Below are 10,444 nucleotides of genomic sequence, written 5' to 3'. Positions count from 1 at the left end.
GAGGGGCAGTTCTTTGCTGTGAAGAGGGTCACTCAGGGGCACAGGGGCCCTCAGCCGGTTAGGTGTCTGCCTTCAGCTCAAGTTATGAGCCCAGGGTCCTGGAATAGAGCCCCACACGGGGCTCTGCTCAGCCAGAAGCCTGCTTCTCCCTCTCCCACTCCCCCTGCTTGTGTCTCCTCTCTCGCTGTGTCTCTCTCCAACAAATAAAATCTTTGAAAAAAAAAATTGGAGAGGGTCACCCAGAAGAGGATAACAGCAGATCCCAAGTCAGGACAGTCCCCGTGGTCTCTGCTGCTGGACAGGGACATGGGGAGGAGCAGAGGCACTGCCGTGGAGCCTGCCACCACCTCCTAAGGTAGGAGAGCCCCAGACAGATGCTGTCCGCCATCCGCACAGAGCCTGTGGCTCAGTCCCAATGGCTTGGATTAGCTGAGCCCTCCTTACGCCGCAGGAACAGCCTTCCAGCAGGTTCTGGCATAACTGGCTCCGAGTGCCGGCAACGCCTATCCCATGGCAGAGACCGAGAACTGGTCTTCTGCATGAGGTCCCCACCAAGAGGCCGACAGGGATCGGGACATGCGACCCCACAGTCCACCATGTGGCAGACTGAGGATTTTGAGCTGAAGGCTACTGAGAAACAGCACACATAGGAGGACCTCTGCACTCCCAGTTGTTCTCTCAAAAAGCAAGGTGGAAATTCCCATGTGTACAGAAAATTTCCGTTTGCAGAGTTGCCCCTCTCCTGAGCCGGAGAGAGGACGGTGACTCTTATCACCAGAGATGGTACTGAGATAAGTTTGCGTGAACAACCTTAGCCTATCTGCAGCTCCTCCTGTATGCATCCCAGTCACCTTCCTACAACTTACCCCAGAAACACAAACCCCCTTCCCTCTGTCTAGGTATTTCTCCACAGCTTATCACCCTTTGTGAAAATGGTGCAGAGGCCAATTTGTGTTTTCAGTTCTTTTTGTGAAGTCCCCATACATGTACAATTGAAAACATTAGATAAAATTTGTATGCCTTCTCACCTGTTCATCTGGCTGCTGTCTAATTCACAGACCCCAGGTGCAGAACCTAAGAGGATAGAAGGAAAGATTTGCCCTTCTCCTGCAAGGCCCATGGTGCACATAGAAAGTGTTTAGAGATGACCCTTGCTATAGCTATCTGTTGCATCTGGGGGGCCGGACTGCATGTTTTGGCCACAAAATCCTGACAGATACAGCAGGTTCTGTGGTAACTGCAGATAAAAACAATGATGTCAGCAAGAAATACAGAAACTGGGGTTTGCAGGAACTGCAAGTGCAGGTGCTGGGGCTATCATCTGCTAGAGAGGGGCTAGCAGGAAAGGAATGGGGTGAACGACAAAATTGAGACCCTCAACTGGAGGGTGCATGCAGAAGATGTGGGGGATGATGCGTGGGAAGATGTGTGGGAACGAGGGGGCTATTCCCGGCCCCAGAATTCCCACTTTATTTTATGATAAAGACACTGCAGATTCAACAGGTGCAAAAGAAAGCCTCCTGAGAGCTTCCCCTGTTGGACCAGAAGCAGCAAGTTCTGGGACATGAGGTTGCGCAAAGCCCTCTGGGAGCGGCTTTCCACCTGAAGGAGATGGGACAGCCACTCACAGCTGTATAGACAAACAGGGCCACAGGCTTTCTTGCCTCCCCCTCTCCTCCACAGCCATTTGCCTTTCCTAAAGGGACCTGCTTTTGGACCCACGGAGTCACTTCTCCCCTCCCTCTCCCTTACTGAATCAGGTGTGCACCTTCTGTTCCCAGAAGCTGTCAACCATTTAACAAGCTGGAGAGTTCCTTGGCGGGCTCCCCGATGCACGCACGACACATGAGGTCTTTTCCGGGAGTAACAGGCAGGATCCCAATATTCCCTCCCCTGCAGAAAGCAGCAGGTGGGTGTGAGGCAGTGGGGCCTGGGGCTGGCTCAAGCCACACAAACATTCTCCCCCCAAGACAAAACAGCAGGACAGATCCAGCAAACACCCTAAAGGGGGTTAGTACATGGGATCCATTGCTCTCTTGTGTGTTTTCTTGAAATTATTTTAAAGTTTCAAGCGTTCTGTGACTCCATTTCCTAAATGGAAAGGAACCCTCCGCAAAGAATCCCATCGCTGGTGGAAAGGACATCAGAGGGGACGGTGTTCCGGAGGGGAGATTAGAATCCTCAGGCGGTCCGCCCTGCCTCCCCGCTGCACTGCTCAGGTGCAGACCCTGGCTGAGCTACCAGAATGTCCTCGCGTGTGTCTACACCCGCGTGCATCTGTACCCTCCTGGGTCTACACCGCCCAACTGCTTTCCCGCCCTCCTGTGCAGGCCCAGGCTGTTTCCTCATCTGCCCCCTCCCCCAGGGCCCAGGACTTGAGGACAAGCAGCCACCAGCCAGGGCTAGGTCAGGGTTGGGGGCAGCAGCCCGCCAACCGCCTCCTACGCTGGCAAGACCCCAACGGGTCAACCCTGCCGGAGCCCCTCCACCCCTCCTTGCCTACCTAACCCAAGATCTGGTTGCCACCCTCTCCCCTCTCCACGGCATGACCACTAACGCGTGCACCAGAGAGGTGGGGCCGCTGTGGGCCTGGCGGAGGAGCCCCTCACCTCCCTCAACGGGGCGACCTCCCCGCATCAACTCCCCCGCATCAGAGATCCCTTCACCACCCCCAATGGTGCGATCCCCCTTCGTACCCTCCAGACCCCTTCACCTCCCCCAACGGGGGGACCCCCTTTCATCTCCCCCAGAGACCCCTTCACCTCCCCCAATGGGGCGACCCCCTTCATCTCCACCCAGAGACCTCCTTCCCCGACCCTGGTCAACTCTGAGCTAGCCCTCGCCTGTCAAGAGCTTCCGCCCCCCACCCCCAGGCTGTTGCCAACCCACACGCCGTAGCTAGCCTCCACCCGCCCCGCCCCTGCGGCCGCCCCCGCCCCTGCTGACGCCACAAAGCTCCAGGCCCTGGCGGCTCCCTGCGCTCCCGCACCCCCGCTCAGAAGGTCTTCAGCGCGCAGGCTTTCCGGGGAGCTGTTTGCGCCCTTGGCTGCCTACGCCCTTCGAGGTGCGGCCGGCCGCCCCCTCCCCCGTGAGTACCAGTCCCTCAAGACCACCGGGGCCAGCGGCGGTCACACAGTGGGCGCCGCTGCCCGAGTAGCAGACCCCGCTTTGAAGATGGTTACCAACTGGAACCAGACGGCGGACGGTTTCCCCGGCATTTACGGAAGAGCATTCCCGGACGGAGGGGGGCCTGTCGGTCTTCACTGGTCTGGGGTCCTTGGGCAGCTCCCCCACTCCCCCATCCTGAGCGGAACCCCAGCCCCCCTGACTGCCGCGCTTACCCCTGCTTCTCTTGGGGGCGCGGCAGTGCGCCTCCGGTAGATGAGAGCTGAGGGGGAGACTGAGCCCTAGCTCAGTAAAGGGAACCCCTCAAGGCCCCGTGGACGATGTGAGGCTGCCAGCGTCCATCACTTCAGAGGACTACAGAGCTAGGAGCTGGGGTAGTGCATGCAGCCCAAGAGCGATGTGCACGTCCAGCCTCTAGCACAGTTCCAGCAGCCACCTGTGACCTGCGTAGGGGGGCCTCTGAGGCATGCGGTCGGGGTACTGGTACCCCAGAGTGTGTGCGCAGGTATATGAGCCCCGTGTGTGGATACTGTGCGTGTGTGTGTGTGGATACTGTGCGTGTCTGTGTGGATACTGTGTGTGTACATGTGTGCATACTGTGTGCGTGCATGTATATACATGTGTGTGTGCATGTGTGTATTGTGGATACTATGCGCGTGCGTATGTGAGTACATGTGTGCATGTATGGATACTGTGTGTGCATATGTGGGTACATGCTGCATGCGCATGTGTGTATACTGTGTGTGTACATGTGTGCATGTATGTGTGGACACGTGTGTGTGCATATGTGGATACATGTGTGGATGATCTGTATGCATGCGTGGATACATGCATGCACGTATATGTGGATACTATATGCGTGCATGTGTGTATACTGTGTGCATGTGTGGATACTCCATATGCATGTGTGGATACGTGTGTATGCATGTGTGTATACTGTGTGCATGCATGTGCGGATACTCCATATGCATGTGTGGATACGTGTGTATGCATGTGTGGATACTGCATGTGCGGATACATGTGTGTGTGGATACACGTGTGCATATGTGGTGCTGTGTGCATGCACGTGCGGATACTGTGTGCACGTGTGTGTGGATATACTGTGTGCGTGCATGTGTGGATACGGTGTATGCATTGTTTTCTGTGTGCGTGCATGTGTGGATACTGTGCATGCCTGTGTGTATACTCTGTGCATGTGTGGATACTGTGTGTATGCATTGTGGATACATGTGTGCATGTATGTGTGGACATGTGTGCACGTGTGTGTGGGTACACATATGGTTGCTCTGTATGCATGTGTGGATACATGTGTGCATGCACGTATGTATACTGTGTGTGTGGTGTACGTGCTCTGTGCATGTGTGTAACTGTCTTTGCGTGCATGTGTGCATACCGTGTGTGCTTGCATGTGTATGCTGCATGTATGCATGTGTGTATACTGTGTGCGTGCATGTGTGTATACTGTCTGTGTGTGCATGCATGTATACTGTGTGTTTGCATGTGTGTATACTGTGTGTGTCTGCAGTTGGACCTGTGTTAGCATCTCTCTGTTCTGTGCATGCACGCACACACGACTGACTTTTCTGCACCACACCTTGTCAAGGAAGACCAGAGTCGGTCTGTAGTTAGAACAGTAGAAACCGGTGTTGTTTCTACAAATGAGGTTTTTTCATGGTTATTGCAATAGGGAGAAAGAGATGCCGGTGGAGAATTGACTCATCTCAACATAGGACGGACAAGTGGGGATTTATGGCCACAAAGCAGGGGGTGGGGAGGTCAGTGATGGAACGTCACTAAGAGGTGGCATGGGGAGGGGAATTCTTGCCAGACGGGCCTAACAGGATTCTTGCTCTAGACAGGTCCATGGGGGGCTGAGGAACCTCCTATTGGGGGGGCACACTGAACCAACTTAGCATGATTTTCCCTACCGTGGGTGGGGCCGGCCAAAGACAGGGCTCTCTGCCAGAGGGTATGAAGGATCTCCTGCTCCTTCCCCAGGAGACATGGATGCCCTGGAACTTGCCAGAAAGCTGCAGGAGGAGGCCACGTGCTCCATCTGCCTCGACTACTTCACGGACCCTGTGATGACGGCCTGCGGCCACAACTTCTGCCGGGAGTGCATCCAGCTAACCTGGGAGAAGGCCAAGAGCAGGAAAGGGGGCAAGAAGCGGCGGGGCTCCTTCCCCTGCCCCGAGTGCCGCGAGCTGTCCCCTCAAAGGAACCTGCGGCCCAACCGCCTGCTGACCAAGGTGGCCGAGATGGCGCGGCAGCACCCGGCCTTCCAGAGCCGGGACCTGTGCAGGACGCACCAGGAGCTGCTGAAGCTCTTCTGTGAGGACGACCAGAGCCCCATCTGTGTCGTCTGCAGGGAGTCCCGGGTGCACCGGCCCCACAGGGTGGTCCCCATAGAGGAGGCCGTGCAGGAGTACAGGGTGCGTCCGGGCTCGGGGGAGGGGGTGCACACGGAGGCCAAGTGCATGCGTCAGGAGGCTGGCGGGAGAACGGCTACTACAGGGGACAGCCCAAGTGTGGCACCATGTGACCGAAGTGTCCACACGCTCCCGCGACAACGCAGGGGGCTGGGTCACAGCTGTTGGGAAGTCCTGGCTGATGGAGGCCCTGCCCAGGTCCCTCCAGTCAGGGCTCCAGCAGCATCGGTTCCCGGCGGCTGGTTCTGCCCTGTGACCTCGCTGGGCACTGGGCAGGAGGCGCGAGGGCACGAATCCCGGTGTGGGGGGCTCCACGCTGGTGACCTCATCACCCCCCATGGTCCTCCTGCCTGTTCAACCGTGAAACTTCCCAGGAGAGGGGGGTCATAGCACCGCTCACTGCTCAGCAGTTTGGATCCATAGTCAGGAGAGGGCAGGCCTGGGAAGGTGTCTTTCTGAGGCTGATCATCCTCAGCTGGCTCCAGCCCAAGCAGCCCTCTTGACAAAGGGGCATGTTTTGGGAGGCATGTGTCCACCCGCAGCCCCCCTCATGGTGTTCCTGGGGGGTGAGCCTCTGGGGGCATCACCCAGATGCCCAGGAGTGAGGGGACTTGGACCCCAATCCTGCAGCCTGTGTGTCCCACAGTTGAAGCTGGAGGCGGACATGGGGCACTTCCAGGAGGAGTTGATGAAGACGGGGAAGCTGCAGGCCAGGGAGAAACAGGCCTTGGCTGAGTGGCAGGCAGGTGCCGGGGGCCAGGGTGGGTGCTCACAGCAGCCCTGTGGGGTGGGAGAGCCTGGCCTGTGGCCCCAGAGCCCCTGCAGGGCCTGCATGAGCCCTCGATAGGGGTACGGAGGTTGCGAACACAGATCCCAAGCTCAGAGCCCCACCAGAATCAGGACGGAGAACCTGAGGTCAGCACAGGCTGGCCGTGTCACAGACACAGGAATGAGGGCACGCAGGTGGTGGCGACCCCCCAGGTGACCCCACGAATGCTCCCACCCCTCCCAGGAGGACTTTTCTGTGGGTCATCAGGGCCCAGGGCCAGGAGGAGGCCAGCACCCAAGCTGGTAGGTGCAGCCGGCCAGGAAGGGAGAGGACATCGCTGGCAGCAGGTCCTCACGTCTGCCCCCCCAACCCCCTGCAGGTGAAGGTTAGGGAGCAGAGACAGCGCATCCTGGTGGAGTTTCAAAAGATGGGCCTCCTTCTTGTGGAGGAGGAGCAGCGCGTCCTCCAGGCCCTGAAGGAGGAGGAGGAGGAGGTGGTGGCCAAGCTGCAGGAGAGCTCGACCACCCTGGAGAGGCAGAGCCACGCCCTGGAGAGGCTGCTGCTGCAGCTGGAGGACAAGAACGAGCACACACCCCTGCAGATGCTGCAGGTGAGGGTCGACCGCACCCCTGCTGGCCTGGCAGGGGAAGGGAAAGATCTCAGCACCCCTGCTGGCCTTGGTGGGGAGGGGAAAGAGCTCAGCATCCCTGGTCACCTGGGCGTGGGGGAGGGGATCAGGCCCAAGTGCGCTGTCCTTGTACCTCCGCCCCCACCACGGCAGGAAAGGCCCTGACAAGGTCAGCCAAGGCTGAGTGACAAAGACCACAGGCCTGAGGCTCACACAGCGGACGGACGTATATCCTCTTGGGAGCCTGGGGGCTGGGAGTCTGCGTTCCCCGGGTGGGCAGCGCGGGCTCCTCGGCAGGCTTCTCCTCGCCGTCACAGACAGCTGTGTTCTCTGCGTGTGAGGTGAACGTTATAACCACCACACTCTGGAAACTGTGTTCTCTGTGTGTTTCTGGGTGCACATCTCCTCTTGCTGCAGGGGCATCCATCCTACGGGATCAGGGCCCACCCTAGTCACCATAACCACCTCGGTAAAGACCTCATCTCCAAGTACAGGCGCCTTCGGAGGCTCTGGGGCTTGGGGCTGAGGCGTGTGCATTAGGAAGACAGTGTGCCCAGGCTCCAGGCCTGCAGGGAGGTGGCCTGGGGCAGCTGTGGTCAACGTGGTGAGGTGGGGCAGAGACACACTGGCCCAGATAGGCACCCATGACTTTGCAGGCAGGAGGGAGTCATGCGACTGCCAGCAGGACAGGAACAAAGGCAGGGCCCAGGCAGCCCAATGAGGGCCTGACCACAGGGGGCTGTGGTGCCCCACAAGTGGGACAGGTGTCAAGCACGGGGAGCGATGGAATCCCTGGCAGCAGACAGGATTCCCCACGTGTGCATGCAGGCACGCACACACACACATGCATGCACGGGCATGTTTACACACCGGAGGCAGAGGCCGCCTGCCGGGCGCTGGGCATCCTGTATGTCTGAGTCAATCCCCACGTTTGCCTGTTGTCCTGACCTCCCGCGGGCTTTGTGCCCAGGAAAGCCCCTCCTGCGGATGACAGACTAGACAATTGGCCAAATGTTAGGGAGCGCTTTGTCTACTATTAAAAAGCAGCTGGTCTGCAGGAGAGTACACGGACGTCTGACTCACTCAAGGCTGGGCTAAAGTCCCAAAGGCCCCATTTGATGGCCGCGGGTCACGTCCCCCCACCGCTGTCCCTCGTGAGCCAACAGCTTCCAAGGGGGGAGAGCAGGAGGCCTGGTGGCCAGAGGTGGAGTGTGTGCCCCATGACAGGGGGATGGCCCACAAGTGGGTACAGGGTCTTGGGAAGGCACCCCGAAGTCCTTCCAGCTCTGCAGACCAGAAATGCAGACATGACGCCCCAACCCTAACGAGGTCCTGCCCGTCTCCCTCCCCGCTGCCCCCTTCCTGCTTTGTAGGACATGAAGGAGCTCCTGAGCAGGTAGGCGGCCACCTGCGGGGAGGCAATGATGGGCACAGGGAGGGCTCCGTCTGGGGCCCGCGGGGACAGTGAGACCTGTGTCCACCGGAGGAAGAACAACCTGAGTGTCCAGTACCCGGAGGCCACCCCGACCGTGCTGAGGACCGTCTGCAGGGTCCCCGGGCAGATAGAGGTGCTCAAGAGTTTTCAAGGTATGCAGGGGCCCAGGGGCACTGGACGACTCCCCGCCCCACCCCTGGTCACTCGGAGGGAGCCCGCAATGGGGGCGACAGTTGTCCCGACCTGCTGCTCCAGGGCGTGCTTTCCGTTGTGTCCCTGTGGTAACCCCGGTGGAGATGCCCACACGGACCCCTGGCTCCTTCTCCATAGCACCACCAATAGGGACAGGGACCCAGTCTCCTGGGGGAGGCCTGGGGGCCGGTGGGGGACAGCAGGGATGACCGGAGCCCTCTCCCCATGGCCCGGGCCTGTCTGCAGAGGATGTGGTGCCCGACCCCACCACCGCGTACCCCTACCTCCTGCTGTATGAGAGCCGGCAGAGGCGCTACCTGACGCCGCCCCTGGGGGCCGTGCCCCCCAGCAAGGACCGATTCCTGGCCTACCCCTGTGCCGTGGGCCAGCAGACCTTCTCTTCCGGCAGGCACTACTGGGAGGTGGGCATGAACCTCACAGGCGACGCACTCTGGGCACTGGGCGTGTGCAGGGACAACGTGAGCCGCAGGGACAAGGTCCCCAAGTCCCCCGAAAATGGGTTCTGGGTGGTGCAGCTGTGCAAGGGAAAGAAGTACCTGCCCGTCATGGCCGCCCCAACCCCGGTCACGCTGGCCGAGCCCCCCAGCCACGTGGGGGTCTTCCTGGACTTCGAGGCGGGGGAGGTGTCCTTCTACAACCTGAGGGATGGCTCCCACCTGCACACCTACGCCCAGCGTGAATTCTCCGGCCCCCTGCAGCCGTTCTTCTGCCTCGGGGCCCCCAAATCAGGCCAGATGGTCATCTCTACAGTGACCCTGTGGGTGAAGGGCTAGGGGCAGAGGCTGGGGCAGTGTGGGCGGCCGGTGTTTCCTGGGAAGGTGGGACAGCGCAGCTCAGCGCAGGCCCCCTGCCAGGTTTCTTTCTGTCTGCTGGCACCTTGGCGAGCCCCCAGCCGTGCAAGGCACTTTCACTAGAATGAAACGTAATCCCGATTAAAGCAGTTAATGATAAGAGGCGATATTCGCACGCATTTCATGAAGGAAACGTGGACAGCCGCGGAGCTCCCTAGTGGACCGATTCCAAGGAAGGACATCCCGCCCCAGGCGCATGTGATGCGCTAGCTCCGGGAAACGTGTGCCCACCCAGGAATGGAGCCAGAGGACGAGCCCCGCCGTGCTCCGGGTTGTACACATAGAGCCACGGCCTCCAGGGTCCACCTGCTTTGTCTTCCAAACACTCGGTGTTTGCACCTTGCAGCAAAGGAGGGAGGGAGGAGGCGGCGGTGGGAAAACGAATCCCTAAAACCCTCGGAGCCCTCCGGCCCTGTGTCGCACAAGCCCGGGCGCAGTTCAGAGTAGGCGTCACGGCGGGAGGGACTCCTTTCCACCCGCCGCTCTCTGCACTTTCAGGCGCATTCACAGCCCTGTGGCAGGCCGGGTACCCCAGAACCGCAGTCCGTGCGTGCCTTCCCCGACGAGGCAGGGCCTCTCCCGGCTCGCATCCTGCTCGTGCCCGGTCCAGGGGCGCACGGGACACGGCTTAGGGCTCGGCAGCGCAGCCGCAGGGCGCCCTGGTCCTCGCGGTCGCTGTGCTGCGTGGGGAACCCAGTGAACCCGCCGGGCGCCCAGCCGCCCGGGTGGGCAGCGGGTCAGGACGAGAGGCCGACGTGAGCCCAGGGCTCCCAGCGCACTCGGGGGCCGCGGCAGCGCCGCCGCGAGGTCGGCGGGCGAACAGCCTCCAATGCTGTCCGGCCCGCGGGCCGCATGACAGGCCGCAGCCAATCCGGGGCGGAAGCGGGTTGTTCCAAAAAAAAAAAAAAACCAGCTGCTTCCTGCTTCCGCCGCGGCTCCTCTTCCGGTCCGCGCAGGGAGCCGTGCGCCCGCGTTCCGGGCTCCCCGAGCCCC

At 60.1% G+C, this 10,444-nt stretch overlaps 1 protein-coding gene across 2 annotated transcripts; it reads left to right on the top strand.

Annotated features, from left to right (window-relative positions):
• Nucleotides 1–3,008: 3,008 nt before the first annotated feature.
• TRIM17 (tripartite motif containing 17) lies at nt 3,009–9,549 on the top strand. Of its 2 annotated transcripts, XM_032848520.1 has the most exons (7): nt 3,009–3,088; nt 5,125–5,558; nt 6,202–6,297; nt 6,704–6,934; nt 8,326–8,348; nt 8,439–8,539; nt 8,826–9,549. In XM_032848520.1, the coding sequence occupies exons 2-7, from the start codon at nt 5,130–5,132 to the stop codon at nt 9,371–9,373; spliced, it is 1,428 nt and encodes a 475-aa protein (XP_032704411.1). In that variant the 5' UTR covers nt 3,009–3,088; nt 5,125–5,129; the 3' UTR covers nt 9,374–9,549. The 2 variants fall into 2 exon arrangements, with proteins under 2 accessions (XP_032704411.1, XP_032704412.1); XM_032848521.1 differs by lacking the exon at nt 6,202–6,297.
• Nucleotides 9,550–10,444: the final 895 nt, after the last annotated feature.

Source organism: Lontra canadensis, unplaced genomic scaffold (assembly GCF_010015895.1).
Source record: "Lontra canadensis isolate GAN:19392208 unplaced genomic scaffold, GSC_riverotter_1.0 scaffold205, whole genome shotgun sequence".
Taxonomy (NCBI): domain Eukaryota; kingdom Metazoa; phylum Chordata; class Mammalia; order Carnivora; family Mustelidae; genus Lontra; species Lontra canadensis.
The sequence above is the reverse complement of the archived record's forward strand: the minus strand, read 5'-3'. Positions and strand labels throughout refer to the sequence as shown.